At 30.1% G+C, this 16,425-nt stretch overlaps 1 protein-coding gene across 2 annotated transcripts in view; it reads right to left on the bottom strand.

The window, feature by feature from the left end:
• Positions 1–45: 45 nt before the first annotated feature.
• LOC106677711 (chitooligosaccharidolytic beta-N-acetylglucosaminidase) overlaps positions 46–16,425 on the bottom strand; it is a 102,129-nt gene continuing 85,749 nt past the window's right edge. For both annotated transcript variants that reach the window (XM_067049446.1, XM_067049447.1), the window contains exons 2-7: positions 14,437–14,531; positions 3,382–3,540; positions 2,511–2,758; positions 1,793–2,117; positions 781–899; positions 46–536 (exon numbers count right to left, since the gene is read on the bottom strand). In XM_067049446.1, the coding sequence (XP_066905547.1) occupies positions 289–536; positions 781–899; positions 1,793–2,117; positions 2,511–2,758; positions 3,382–3,540; positions 14,437–14,531 (1,194 nt within the window). In that variant the 3' untranslated portion in view covers positions 46–288. The remainder of the gene's footprint in view (positions 537–780; positions 900–1,792; positions 2,118–2,510; positions 2,759–3,381; positions 3,541–14,436; positions 14,532–16,425) is intronic.

Below are 16,425 nucleotides of genomic sequence, written 5' to 3'. Positions count from 1 at the left end.
TATATAATTAAGTATAGTTTTATTTAAAGGGAAATTGATCTTCTGTGAAGTTAGGAAATTGTGGCATGTTATTTTTTACCTTCGAGGTGTAGATTTATATTTTCAGCAATGTTTCAGAGCATATTGGATATCATAAGGACTAAAAAGCTATGCCAAAGAGATAAGGACCTCTGATATTAGAGAAAAATGGTAAGGATGCAATACTTTTTTCAGTTTCTCATTTGCCTGCACTTAATTTTATGTCGTTGGTTTGTGTGTTTATTTTATTTTACTTGATTTTATTATCTATTACTCTTGAAATCTATTTTTACCAATTATTCTACATACCTCATCACCTCCCATGTGAAATATGTCTTCACTTGGAATCAACTCTTGTAGATTCTTATAAACACCTCCTAAAACTTTGTATAAATTATCATTAGCAGGGTTCATTTGACCACAAGGTGGTTGGACACAGGATGCTTGCCAAGGAGAACTGTTTCGGCATAAAACTAACTTTCCTAGACCTTCTTGCTCACCAAATTGCCAACCGTTACCTATTAATAACAAAAATAAACCATATTTCAGTATTTTTAAAACACAATTTATTTATCTACTAAAGGACTTTTTGAGTAAGAAGATTAATTGCTCAGGTAGAGAACATCAGTCTTTTAAGAAGTAAATAAAATACTAGTACCTAGAGTTTCTGTCTGATAATATTATGATAAAAAATATTTATAGAAACATTAAAGTCTAACCCAACAATTCCCTATTAATTTTAATTTAGTTTTAAAATGATACCTGCATGAGCTGGTGAATCAATCTCCATTAGGATTCTAACACCTCTCAATTTTGCATATTCGACTAGATATTTTATGTCCTTTTCAGTATAGACTTCTTTTGCTGAATATGCTCCCAACCTAAAATATAATATAAGAAATTTAAAATGCTGAAAGACTTAAAGATTTAAAAAAAAATTGTCTCAACAAATGTATGGAGGCAGGTGAGAATAAGATGGAAGGTGGCACATGAAGAAAAAAAGAGTACACTATTTATTTAGAGACCTGCACTATCTGATATCACATGAATGAATTGGTTGAAATGGTATATGTATGTCAACCTGATGAAAAGGTAGATGAAGAAGATTTACCAAGGGAGTATCTGTTCTAAAAGGAAAAGGGCAGCCAAGAGCATGATGGAAGGACAAAGTGTTGGAGAATATGTAGTGGAAAGGCTTTGGAAGACAGAGTGACTAACTCCCTTGTTGCTGGTTCTAATGGTGTAGCTGTATTTTCATGTTAATACTAGTACCTACTTTATATTTGCTTACATCTTTTAGTATTATCAGCAAATATAATGGTCTAATAGAAAGTATAAAAAACCAATTACAGTTCTTTACTTTTGATCTTTAAAACTGGAAGTTAATTTAAAAAAAAAAATTGTTTCAGAAAGATAATCATACAAAAAAAAAAAAAATAAGGAATATTTACTTTTACTTTATTCTAAATATGCAAACATTTGGAAACCCATAAAAAATCAATAAAATCTATATATATATTCTTAAAATACAAGGTATTTGTTTTAAATGATTATTGATAATATCATGTACAGAAAATTTAAAAATTGAAGAAAATTTTAATAGGTAGAAAACAAAGAAAATAGTTATAAAATTATTCAGAGAAAAATAACTACAGATTATTTTTCCTTCGGTTTTTTTTTGTTATTTATTATTATTATTATTTTTCCTTCTTTATTATTATAGTTACTATGGCATTTAACCTTTTTTTTTTTACAATATCATTTACATACTTACTCTGATAAAGCAGGGACCTTGCTGAGAACAAGGGGAAAACTGTGGGTGTCAGTAGCGTGCCAATGAAGAACGTTGAGTTTGTTTGCTCCCATAGCCCTGATTGTTCTCTTGAGGTCTTCTATCGGAATGTAGTGCCTAGAGGTGTCAAGGAGGATGCCCCTGTGTCCGAAGACTGGCTTGTCTCTTATTAGTGCAGTTGTCATCATGTAGACACTGCAGGTTGATTTGGGACTGTGCCTTCTCCCAGTCAGCTGGGAGAGAGTTTCTAGGGCATGCCTTGCTCCAAACACAGTCTTTGCGACTATCTCAACATCGATGTAGTTACCTACATTTAGGAACATTAGAATATATCAGTAAATCAGAAAGCATTTGAGATTTAACTAATTTATAATAATCAGATTTAATAATGAAAACACAAAAGATTGAAAGAATGAAAGTTCTTCAAATCTTGATTATTATCTGTGAAGCTTCACCAGGTACAAATACTTCATAGATACAAATAATTCAGCTGTTGTATGAATTATAGCTGCCTTATTCTTAAATTAAAATTGTACTGAAGTTAAACAAGGATAAACTCAAATGTATATGATTTAATAAATTATATGGTATGTTATTTTTCTTATATAAAATGAATTGATTCAGTTAGGATAAATCACAATGGTGGGATACAGTTGTTCTATCTTTTGACTTATTAGTGTTGTTATTTTGTTTTCCTTACCAGATACATATGAAAGTCGCAGCCTATATTCTTCATTTGTTGTCATATTAAGCACAACATTATCCTCAGATACTTTATATCTAACATTAACAGGTACACTTGATGGAGCTATTGGATCTTCTCCGCATTCGGTTATCAAATTATGGCGGAATATTTCAAAAACCTCGTTCATATAAGTTTCAACTTCTGATCCACAACATTCCTTTGTGAGGTGCATATTTTTCGGGCTGATGGGCACTAATTCACCTCTAAGAATAATAATAAAAAATTAGAAAAAGTATATTCACTTTAACAGTTTTATGGTTAATTTACATTATAATATACATTATATTCAGTTATGAACGAGGTATTTATGATTTCCAAAGAGCACAGGTGTACCAGAAACTGGCTTAAAACTATCAACATAGTTTTATTTGGTTTTTTATTTATTTTTTATCACACTCTGTTGTATGCTTTCTTATTACCTGATTCTTCTACTAACAAAATATCAAACAATGTACTACATGCAATGAAGAGTTATAATGAATGATAAAGTTCTTACAGTTTTCTTTTCTTTTTCAAATAAACACATTGAAATGACTCATTTATTCTAAGATTTTTTATTTTATATTTAAAAATATAATAATTATGAAACTCATTTAATATGAGAATAAAAATATCGAAATGCCATAAGATAATCCAAAAATATTAACTTTTATTATTAACATATAACTAAATGTGGTATTGATCAGTAACTATCTGCTTCCGTTCATGAAAATAAACTTCTAAGTCTTAGTTACTAAGCATTTAAATCAAATGCTTTAATCAAAGAATAATCTATAAATTACAAAATAAATATCATATGTCATAATTATGTATTTGACATAATTACCCAAGTTCCCCAGCCAGTGTTGGCAAAGGCCACAGATTACCATATTTTCCACATAACAATCGGCAGTTTTCCATTGACTGAAATGTTGTGAAATTTGTACTTTTATTCCCAGCATCAAGGGTAATTTTTGCAACACAATTTCCCTGCAAGCATACATATCTGAAAAACGAAATTTATGAATATACAATTGGCAGATTTTATGTGTGTGTATAAACATAAATATAAACACATGCATACATATTTTTATGTATTTTTTTATTAGGAATATTACAGCTATAAATATTACTCTACTCTAAGAATTTTTGCTTATTGAAATTCATTTTGTCATAGATTCACTAATAAAGATTTTATAAAATATTTAATCTGTCCTTAAATATTCTCTGTTTCAAATAATTATTATTTCAATCCATTTCACAAAACAATATACCAGAATGGGCCTTCAATTCCCAGACTTGGTTATTTAGGAATATAAATATTTAAATTGATTAAAAATTACTTTTCTCACCTGAATGATAGGATGAATATAAGGGGGTGAGGATTTTGAAATATAAATAATAGGAGCCAACAGACGCCAGGAGCCCCCTCTCCCCCCCAAAATCAGAAAGTTGATTTGTGAAAAATATTTTATTTTATATCTCTGATTCTGATGAATATAGAAATATGAATGTAGTACTAAAACATTTTTATTGCAGAGTGGAAAAATAAAAAAAAAATGATAAGCTATAAAAATATTTTATTCAATATTATATTTAGCTTGATAATAATATCTTTCATGATATTGATTTTCTGTGGGAAGGTTAGTTTTTAGGGAAACCGAGCTTATATACCATAAAAAAGTTTATCCCAAATAGTTAGATCCTGAAAGAGAAATTTAGGGTATGGGTCACAGAATGAACTTAGTACAGGTGCTTTGGGTTCAATTCCCAGCTGGGTCAAGAAACGAATCTTGACATTCCCACTGGGGGTGCTAAGGACCTCAATGCATGACATGAGCCAAATTAAATAATTGTATAAAATAATTAATAAATAAATAAAAAAATATAATTGTTGCTGAAAATTTCACTAACCCTTTTGAGTTTTTTCAAAATAGTCTAAAAAAATTTCTCTTGCATCATATGTACAGTGCAGGAACTTGAAATTTCGCAAAAAAATAAATATCATATAAAGCAACATAAATTATCATAAAATCCCATTCAACATTGAAGATGATGGTAATAATCTTTTTTATCACAGATTATTATGGTTATGTGAAAGTAAAAAAAAAAATATTGCCATAACGGGCACTAAATTTCAAGTGGAACAGTCCTCCGGTACATCTATTCGGGGAAAAAAAATTACATTAGTTAAAACAACTTATTTAAGATCTCCTACTTCTTAAACTTCAGGTAAAAATAATATTCGCAGGTCTTAACGATCGATGATTTTTTATAAGCCATTAATTAGCAATATCTCCACTTTCTCGGAAACGTTCCGGTACCTCTATTTATGGAAATCGAGCATTGTTCATAACCATGGGAACATGAAAACATTTATCTGACTGGCAGAACGAAAAAATGGCACTCGTTATGCGCCCGCCTGTCTAATAGCCAAATTAGGGTCAGAACAAATCTTTAATTTATGATTTTTTTTGCCAACATCCGATAAAAATATTTCTAAATCATTGGCTTTCCAACGGTATATTATACTTACTCTATTTTTATTTCAGGAAAGTTGTTTTCAACCTGGAAAAGCTTTTTCCTTCCCCTTTAGTTAATTAACAAATTATTTCATAGTTTAGTATTATATATTAATACTAATGATGAAAGATGGTTAATTATTTCAGATGAACCTAATTAAAGGTATTTTAGAGGAAGTCATTTTCGAAATTCACCATTTAAGCACTATAAGATCATTTCAGTGTGGATAAGATCTAGGCGATATTACAGACAAATAATATAATAACAAAACTATATTCACAAAATTATTATTTCACATGATTACAGATACAATTCCTTGCAATCAATCAACAAGAAACAACAAACGAAGAACAAGGAGGAAGAACAACTTAATATAGCTTTTACAAAATTTTCAGAAAACTAAATTTTCTAAAACAAAGTCCTAAACATTTTATCAAAATTCTTTTTTCGTGATAACATTTTGAGGGGATAATTTTAAAGTACAGTGTAATGCATCTAAACCTTTAAGCAATTGAAAAAAAAAAATGAATTTCAAAGCATGGAAATGGAGCTCGAGCATAAAATTACTTTTGTACAGGAAAAAACGACTTAATTGACTACTGTTATAATATAATATAATATAACAAGAGCCGGGAAGAAAAAAAGGCAGTTATCTCACCCCAATTTTTGATTACTTCAATAAAAACTAGGTATAATTACTAGTCAAAATTGATGAGTCTGCCAAGTATAGGTAGGGGGAATAAAAAATGGTGGCTGTTTCAAAGCCTTAAAAAAACATTGATTTTTCATTCGGAGCTCTATATCTAAAAAACTACCAACAACACTAGAAAATCTAAAAAACATGCTTTATAGAAGAGTAGATTTGCTGAAATATTAGCCCTAAAAGAGCTATTTACGTTCAATAGTTCTCGAGATATAGCTTTTTAAAAAGCAACATTTCATAAAAATATACTGAAATATCAATAGTTATTGAATCTATTTTAAGAAACCTATATCTCAATAACAATTCGACGTACAGATGTCTATTAGCACTCAAATTAAAGCTAGTGTAATGGACTATACAGAAGTTTATGACCTTTACCTTCGTAGGAATAGTAGTTTTAATGATATTTGCTAAAATAAATTGACTTATAGTTGCTTTGACAATAAATTTGATTTATGAAAAAACTTTATTTCAGAAACCATTGGAGCTACTGATGCCTGCCAGCGTAGAAATTAAAGCTAGTTAAATTTACTACAAAATAGTTTATAACGTTTATCTTTGTATGAGTAGTAGTTTTTATGATATTTGACAAGATAAACTCACAAAATGTTAATTTCTAGTTGTTCGTATAAAATGTTGGATTTTTGAAAAAATATATCTCTAGATCCATAATTCGCACATATGTCTGCCAACACTCAAAATAAAGGAAATTGAATTTACTATAAAGTAGTTGATGAAACTTATCTTCGTAGGGGTAGTAGTTTTTATGATATTCAGATATGAATATAAATTTGGCAAATGAAAATTTGTCCGAACAACTATAAATCAATTTATGTTAGCAAATTTCACGTAAACTATAACTCCTACGAAGATAAACAACATAAACTACTTTATAGCTCATTGAACTAGCTTTAATTTGAGTGTTAATAGACATCTGTACGTCAAATGGTTTTTGAGATATAAATTTTTCAAATAAATTTACTAACTACTGATCTTTTAGTACGTCCCTTACATTTTTACGAAATGTTGCTTTTTAAAAAGCTATATCTCGAAAACTATTAACTATAACGTAAATTTCATACTTAACTAAATAAATAACGTACTTACTATTTAACGTAAACTATTAGGGCTCATATTCTGGCAAATTTACTACTTTTTAAGATATAGAGCTCTGAATGAAAAATTAGGTTTTTTTTTATCGCTTTGAAACAACCGCTATTTTTTATTCCCCCTACCTATACCTAGCAGACTCATCAATCTTGACTATTAATTATACATAGTTTTCATTAAAGTAATTAGAAATTGGGGTGAGATAATAGCCTTTTTTCTCCTCTTGGGCTCTTGTACTATAAGGGTTACAGGCTTTCCACTTCCATAAATTAGTGTTTTAATGAGGTCACTCCCACGAGGTTTAAATAATGTTTAATTTAGAAAGCCAATGTGGACAAATATTAAGTTGAAATGGTTTATTGGAAATTTGAACTAACATCATTCTCATTAGTAGCATGATTCAAAGGTAAATCAAAACAAATATTCAATGAAAAAAAGTAACAGTATTACAATAAAGTAAGTAAAAGTATTAAATTGTGTAGGGACATATTGCTACTAATTAGAAAGCTATATAAAATTGTTTTAAATAATGTTGTTATTTCGTTTTTATTTTCATTTAATTGCGAGGAATCGAAAAGTTGAGCCGTTTTTCCCTAGTCCTGCTTGCAGGAAGCCGTTCTTCCCCTGTACTCTATCTTCAACATTGTTTTAAATTAAGTAGAAGTAATATTTTTCCTGTTTTGATTTCACTACCTGTCCGCCATTAAAAAAATCTATATTAATCGATTATCACCAAATTTTCGAAAAAAAAAATCGATTTACATAGCTTTTCCTCGGTAGTTTTAAATAATAACAATTCCATTTAATTTATGAATCTTCTAAAATATTAAATGCCTACAGTAGGAAAAATTTAATCAAAAACCTACAAAACAAAGATATATAAATAAATAAAAAGATGGTACATTAAATTAATAAAACTGTTTTGTTTTTATGAACCTAGCGTTTAAGAAGGCATTTTCTGTAGTTATCATTTTAATGAAATATGCAGCAGTTTGAGTTAAAACAAGTTACTTTATTGAGTCCAGGTAGTTATTTTTGTGTAGCGAGGGTTATTGTTGATTATCCATATAGATAAATTTTGAATTCTTTCCAGTTTTCTATAATCAGTTGAACTTAAATATTATTACGTAATTTGGGCTCAGATAACATTAATATGTGTATGAGTTTCCATGTTAGTATGACCTAATGAGTCTCCATTGTAAACTCGGATTCTTAATTATCCACGATCACAATAATTCTCTACATATTTCATATAAAGGCACGTGAAGATAAAAAAACAGAATTGTATACATATTAATTTTTTCTTTTACTTGTTGATTTAATTAAATACTCCGTTAATTTAATGTAATTACTTAAAGCTGGCGGTACCATTGTGGTACCATAGATTACAGTTTCACTGCGCTCACTATTTGAACAACTATTAAGAGGAACTCTGTGGAACATATTATTAGTTACTTCAATTTTACAGTTTTCTATTAATGCATAAATCAATACTGCCCCTCTCTCATCCAAGGAATATTTTGGTAGACAAAATACAGCTCTGTGAGTTTAAACACGTAAAGCAGGAATAACAAAGTAAGAATTCCTTGAGCAATTGTTTTCAATAGTTTTATTGGATCATCTGCAAAGAAGGCTACTATCACCATTAAGATAATAGACGAGTTGTTTAAAAAACCATCATTTCATTCACTAGGAGATCTTTTTTGTGATTATCGCATCAAGAAGAATTATTAGCTTGTTTTCAGGTTACGTGACCTTTTACGTAAGTCTCAGAGTTGCATTAGCTAAAGATTTCATGCATTCTTCCCTTACAGTCCTCAGGTCAGTTAATGCATGATTTCTTTTAACAATGAAATTTATGCGTTATATTTTAATTATTGATTGTATCAGTCACCTTAGCGGATAGTTAAATAATTATAATATCTGTAAAGATTATATTTTCAAATATTTATAAATACCTTTCGTGAAAGATACCTTCATTTAATTCAAATTCTTTCTGCGTTACTTTTCGTGAAGAAAAATATTTTTGATGATATTTCAGAATCAAAAAAGGAAAAAAAAAATTACGAATTCTTTACACTTCAGGGAAATTGAAAAAAAATTAAAGAGCTATTTTACTAAGTAATGGTCACACAGAGTTCATATTTTCTTTAATTGTATCGACTTTGAAAATGAATAGGACAAATTATCTTTTCAGGCAAATAGTTTTAGAGTTATTCATGTAACTATTGAAAATATTGTTCTAATTTCTACAAAAGCAAACTTTATAACTGATAGTGAAATAAAAATTTTGGTTATTATTCAAAGAATAAACTTAATTTATTTTTAACATAAACACAAAATAACTTTTTTTATCAGTACAATGTATTGAGCACAAAAACTAAGTCATTATAGTCTACTCTACATTAGTATATCGATATATCAGCCAGTATTCCATACTCTAGTTACTTCAGTATTAAATATACTCTAAGTCCGGCCGAAACGTTGATTAGTATATATAAAAGTAATGATTTTTATAATTTTTTTACTTGACTGATCCTCAAAACATTATTTTTTGAAAAGAAATAATTGTGGTTTATTTTTTCCACTGTCCTGAATAAAAATAAAGAGACACGTACACTAATGATGTTACTTATTTAATATATATGTATATGAGGGTTTCAATATGAACGCCAACAACTGAAGCAAAGAACTGAGAAATTTACAAGTAGTCCATGCTACACGAAGTATAATAAAATTCCATATAAATAAATTAAGTCCATTTTATTCTATTGAGAAGCTCAACTATTCATTCTATGTCACTCGAATTTCGGCATCAGGTTTCCTCAGGAAAGGCTTTTTACAATTATGTTCATATTTATTGGCAGTTACATCAGATAATACAGACACAAATTAGTTTCTGCTATCTTTGATTTGTAGGATACATTAAAATTAAAATGGCGTCCAGTTTGCTTTAAGGCCGTTATTTAATTAACCAGTTCTAAAACAATAAGTGTTTGCTAAAATAAACGAAGCTTTGAATCAAAATCTTCAATTGAATTAACAGACAACATCCATCCACTTATCAACATAAACACAGGAACAGATCGTCCCTCTGTTTACAAAGATTTTTTTCTTATTTTAGGATACGCCTTACAGCATCTCGGTAAATTGCTTTATTCGAAGCAGTTACGAGACAATATTTAGAGGACATGAACTAGATATAAGAGAAACATTGGTGCACGATAATTACAGGGTTCTTCAATTACTAAGCTTTCTAAAGGTATGATAAGTAAGGCTATCCGAGGGTGAGGAAGGAGGGTTTCACGCCGTTTTTCAATTTTAACAAATTTTTCAATGTTTTCGGCACAACTATTTTTTACAAAAATTAAGTCTCCGTTTCCTGTTTTAAATAAATATTTCAAAATTGATGAAAGAACGTAGCTAATTTCAGAGTTTGGGGGGGGGGGGGGAGAGCGGGTGTGAGGAAGCGATATCTTCTATTAATTTTTGTGTTATGATCTCCTCTTGTGAGATTGTTAAATGCTGTAAATTACCATAGATATCACGTCTATGGTTATGACTAATTAATTTAATGTATTGTGGTATATTTTGTTTCCAAAAACATCTATGAATTCTGTTTATTGAGTTCCGTGAAATGAAAGCACTAGTCTTCTAATTATTTTTATATACTTTTTGTAATGCCAGTGTCTTTGTTTTATTTACAATGGGCCTCAAGAATTCACATAAAATATTCTGAGAGGATTTTTGTAGATACACAGAGATATACCAACGAAAATACAGAATTGATTGGCATGACAAAGTCATGACAGAAGAGTTATGAGAATATAAATAGAGAATTAATAGAAAGTAAAAATGAGAGAACCTTTGATAAAACTAAAGATATAAGTTCGGAAAACAATGCCTCCTATATATGTCGCCAATGGCAGTGAACCAACCGATTTATGTCCTGCACACGGAACCCTGCTTTTAATTATATCGATCTCGCATTCTGTTCTTATAACTTAGCTGCTGATAATCTGTGTACAATGATACCCGACCAGTTTTCAAGTAACCGTTTCCCATTTCAGATGAAATTCCCAAGTAGAAAAGTACACTTCACCTAAGTACCAGGGTTGTTTATAGGTGCGTATTAGGTAATTCAGCTTCGTATTAAATTAGGAAATTTTAAAATATACTTTGCACATCGGCTATGCCAATCTTTGATCCGAGCACACTAGTTTTGTCACCTTCCTTCTTATCGCCTACCAGGTGATGACAAACGGCCTGGGTAGCTCTTGATATGTCAATATTTAAATAAGGAAGAATAACATTTTCCTCAACGGCCAGAGAACCCTCACAGTACAACCTTAGGGACCCTTCTCTGCCCAAACGAGTATCTTCTTTTCTGCAAGAGACTCCGGAATCTTTAAATTACAAACAACCTCCTTCCATTAAGAACCGAGAGTTTGATTTTAACCAAAGCTGGGAAAACACCTTGGCAAAGTCGTATTATACTAGTACATAACATCGAATGGATTATCACATACAGGGTTTTTGTTTTTATTGGAAGTTAATTGTCGTCCTTGGAGTACTCCTTACGCAAACACTTTCATTCTCATTGTTAACGCCTTGTATATTAAAATGTAAATATTTTGTAATTATGCAGTAAATATATTTAATTACATTTTTATCTTTTTATATAGTGGTTAGAAGTAGATTTTGTTTTAAATGAAGGGAATTATACTTGTGGTGTAGTATAGACCTATGGGATTATTTGCCACAACAATACAACAAGTTGTGGCCTAAGTTCAGGGGCCTATGTACAGTCGCCCATTCGGCACCTACGACACTAACGACGGTCACCCAGACGCTATACTTCAGTCACCAGACCTTGCTGCGTGAAAATCGGAGCGCGGTTCGCTGTGTGGGACCAGAAGTTCGTGAAGTACGAAAAGAAGGTCGCCTCCAACCTTTCGGAACGGATCCCCAGACATCCGACCCATCGGAGTTCATCAATTGTAACTAGTAATATTGTTTTTTTTATTTCAATTTTGCTCAAATCAAAGAAACCTTTTCTTTTGTTCTATATTTTTGGAAGGTTTCTTTTTTTTAAATTTAATTAATTTTTTTTAAATTAACTTAACAAAAATGTTTCTATCCGAGCCAGCGTTTTTTTTTTTTTTTTTGTTCTTTATTTAAGCTTTCCTACAAAGAGACATAGTCGATTTAAGGTTGCTTAACACTCATATTTACAGTTTATACAGGCTCTCCTTAATTACTACTGTCAATGAGGGAATTAGACCTCAGCTTTACCTAAAATGAAGGAGATGGTGGCCTCATCGGTACACCTGAACCAACGAGAATAGAATTAATAGCATAGTAAGTAGTTAATTCTATGCTCTTGGGCTAGACCTAAATTCAATGCGAGGTTACTTAATAATGAACTGTGTTATTCACGCTTGAATTATGAAAATATTTATTTATTTCCATTATTTATCTGTCTGTAAAAATATTAATTGTAGTTTAATTACAAATCAATTTAATTATTAAACTTACAAAAAAATTATAACTAATTTTTTTATTAAGAATATAAAATTATTACTCTACATACGCTTTACGTATCACTGATCTGTAAGAATAATGACACAACTATAATTTTTTTTAAAATTGACTTTATTGTATTGGCGGGCTCATAAATGGATTTACTAAATGTTTGTAAATCGACCTAATTGTACTTATTATTACGTAAATTTTTTTCTTAGCTATTTTTTAGGTACAATTATTATTATTAAATAATACAACAAATCACACAATTAAAAATCAATATCACAAAGTTTACAGTTGCTTCATTATTCTTCCTCACCAGCGATGTGTCGTTCGATTTTATTTTTTTAAAAATACATTATTGATTGTTTTTACTGACTTTCATTTTTAATGTTGCAAATGAAATTAAAAGAGAAGGTAAACTCACCAAATGCTAAAGCCCTTTGACCGAAATAATTTGGTCCTCCAAACCGGATAGAGTAATGAAGGTTTATTTAGTTTCTTTCTGTTTTGATTATTTTCAGTGTATTGTTTGAATGTTTTTCTTTTATAAATTCGAACTATGCCTTCCATTGCTTTGACTTTACACAATGTACCTTAATCGTTTTCTTTTAGTTTTGATCTTCTCTCAAGGATTAGGTTAATGATACCATAATATCGTCGAATAGTTGCTGATCCCAGAGGAATTCGTTTTTTTGAAACTTCATTCAGACAGCTTGAGGATAACTTTCAGTTCATTGGGACCATTGGATCAACAATTTTGATGTTGATTTGGAACTATCAAGGGCTCTAATTTCTCATTTATACATGAATTTGAGGAGGAACAAAAAAAATAGTTGAGCAGGTACTATGATTGTTAATGAATCTGTGAACATCATTCTCTCTTACCTATCCTACATCGTTTGTTCGTTATACTTGTTGGGCAAACTGTTATGTTTTAATTTTGGTAATACAGTTCTATTATTGGAGAAAGATTTACCCCATATCGTTTCTTTCAGTCTATCTCACAAAGGAGTTGTAATACAGATGACACAATCACAAAGAGTCTAAATTTTGTTTTGTTTGTTATTTGTTTCCTCTCCTAACTATTACATATAAGTATAGTAATCCATTGTTGTAGCAATCAGGTAATCACCATAGTAATCAGATATCTTTCAATACCACAGCATCATGAATACAAATAATTTAGCAAACTGCCCTGATTTCATTAGTTGCTAAACAGATGTATGTATACTGTCACTGGTTGCTCCAAGAGAATATTCTCAATATATGGTCAGGATTATACGCGACTCGAATAGTTTGAATCAATTTTGAATTTTCTAACTACTTCACAACCCGGATAGTGTCGAAGGTGAAAACACCCTTAACTTTCCTTAGTGAGTAATAAATACGACTGATACGGGATCGTGAGCAATAGTGCAATGATATTTATGTTTTCTCCTTCGGTATGGAGAGGCTCGTCTTCCTATTCACTAAAACGATAATTTTTGGATAAGATTTTATTGAATTTTTTACAGTAATTGTTTAAAAGCGAAGTTGTGGGTTGAATTTAAGTACAACGCACATCTTCCCTTTCAATCGATCTTTGGTGGGACAAATCCGATTGGGAAGGTTTTCGTTTCCTGCGCAAGCCCACGTAAAAGGGTGCACCATGAAATTATCTTGGAGCTATCAGCAACCAAAATATGAAACTAAGCCTCAAATCTAGCGCAGTAACACAGGATTAGCTCAGTAATCATAGGTATTGTACATTATGTTTTCCATCCATACATTCCCGGATTATTCTCCCAGCTTTTCGAACTATGTAGAACTCCATTTCAAGCATCATCAAATAAGTCTTGGGAATGTATTTAATTAAACGGATCAATCCTTTAAAAGCAGGTTTTGCTTTATCTTAATTTGGAATAACGCGGATGCATTCTTATATTCCATCTCTTCATTCCTAACCCTTTTTATCAATTAAGCTGACCACATTGGATCATATGCATAATGAGGAAGAATGTAGGAGTGTTAATTATATACATATAATATTTTGCTTACGTTGATCTGTCATCTTCTTTCTCTACGTCTGTCGTTGACACGCTAGCGTAGAAAATGTTGATAATCGCCACTAATACCAAGAGCGCCATAATTACCTGCAACAGATAAAATTATAAATGTATTGTCATGAATTTTTTTTTTTAAATATTAGTAAAATATTTATGAAAAAAAAGTTTATTTTGCTTAAGGAATGTTTGTATTGATATAATTTTTCCAACATGTTAAAAAATTTTTGAAAGAAAACATATGTCTATTATTACACTAAAGTTTACATATAACAAAATGTTATAATTTTTTTAAGATAAAAAATTAATTTTTTTTAAATTTAAAGGTTCCAGTATAATGTTCCAAAAAGTTCATATTTGTTTTACATGTTTATATGTGGCTGAAATGTGGGCGTATGAAACTCAGCGATTAGAAATTAGAAACTAAATAGCAGATGGTCATATCAAGTTCTATAGATCATCCTAGTGGTTGACTCAGCCTTATGTTGCTGTAAATCGCAATGTACATGTACATCCGACCTCTAGTCCAGTTAAAATAACTAAAACTTTGGCTCTACCTGGTAGTAAATGTAAATTAATCTCTATCAATGGATTCTTATGTAAAAATGTTTAAATAGCACAATGATAAAAAGTTTACCATTCGCTGGGCATCAATATCCCTAATCTTGCAGATTTTTCAAAATGATCGTCGTATATGCTTAGGTTAATTGCCAATAAATTTTAAAGTTTTAAAAGTAGCAAAAATATCAATTAAAAAATAATTAATTATTGCATTTAACGAGCTTAAATTTGAGCCCAAATAGAGACATTTATTTCAAATTATTTCCGTTACTGTATCCAACATAAAGCTTTCCAAAATCAATCTTTTTTCTAAAAAAACAAAAAACAGAACGGAAATCAGAATTTTGTAGATTTATTTTAGCAAAAATCATGAAAATGACTATTATTTGGAAAATAATCATTATACTCACCTCCATTATATAAACCTCGTGGTCCAAATAATTGAGCCCTAAATTTTTTTAGAAATCAACATTTTGTGAATTTATTTAGGCGAATATCATGAAAACTGCTACTGTTATGGATATATTCACTATAAAACACCATAAAGTCTTTTAAGCTTTCAAATAAGCCCTAATATACATGTATAATTCAAATAATTACTGAAACATCGAACTATCTTTAAACTATGACTCATTTCCCATGTATGTTGCAAAATGCACTATTTTTGTCCTAATATTGAAAACAATTAGAATTTTTGACTAAATGGTCATTTGTTTCTCTATAAATGGCTTTTTATAATGTTTCTCTATCTAATTCCTATATATTTACCTATAATGTTATGGAATAAGAACTGCATAAAACATAAACTGCTCTTTTAAACAATTGTCATAATGTGCCTATGTGATTCGAACCCACAACGTTCTGAATCAAGCACTCTGGGGCCCTCTTCTTACGCACTCGGACATCACGTCCTCCAATTTTATTTTACATACTTGCATTTTATAGTTGTTACCCAATAAAATATACAACTATCTGATTCTCTTGTTTCAAAGCCCGAACTTAATATCAACAACAGTAAGTCATAGAAGCGAAAGTAGCCCAAACTGTCCCCTTATCGCCAGATAGGTCGCGGTGAAAGGTGTGCTTGCTTGCGTAGGCGTTTTCTCAGGTGTCTCCATGCCATGGTTCACGCGACATATCAAAACATGCCTGTGTTTGTTCCTAGACTATCATTGAATTTTAATTATATATTTCTAATCATCTTTCCACTTAAGCTTTTAAAAAAATACTTAGTGAATTTCGTAAATGTATCTAAAATTTTCAAAGAAGATTTAAAAATAACCAGCGTAATACGTATATGTCTGATAAATTTTATCATGTCCACGATTTTTAATTATTTGAATAATTTTATTTAATTTAAAACGATATGGTGAATTATAATCCAATACAGTTTAGCAGTTTTGAAAAATAAGATTTCCGCAGC

Source organism: Halyomorpha halys, unplaced genomic scaffold, assembly GCF_000696795.3.
Source record: "Halyomorpha halys isolate HHAL.00 unplaced genomic scaffold, Hhal_1.1 Scaffold106.1, whole genome shotgun sequence".
In the NCBI taxonomy this organism is placed as follows: domain Eukaryota; kingdom Metazoa; phylum Arthropoda; class Insecta; order Hemiptera; family Pentatomidae; genus Halyomorpha; species Halyomorpha halys.
Note: the sequence above shows the minus strand (reverse complement) of the source record. Positions and strands in the feature narration are given on the sequence as shown.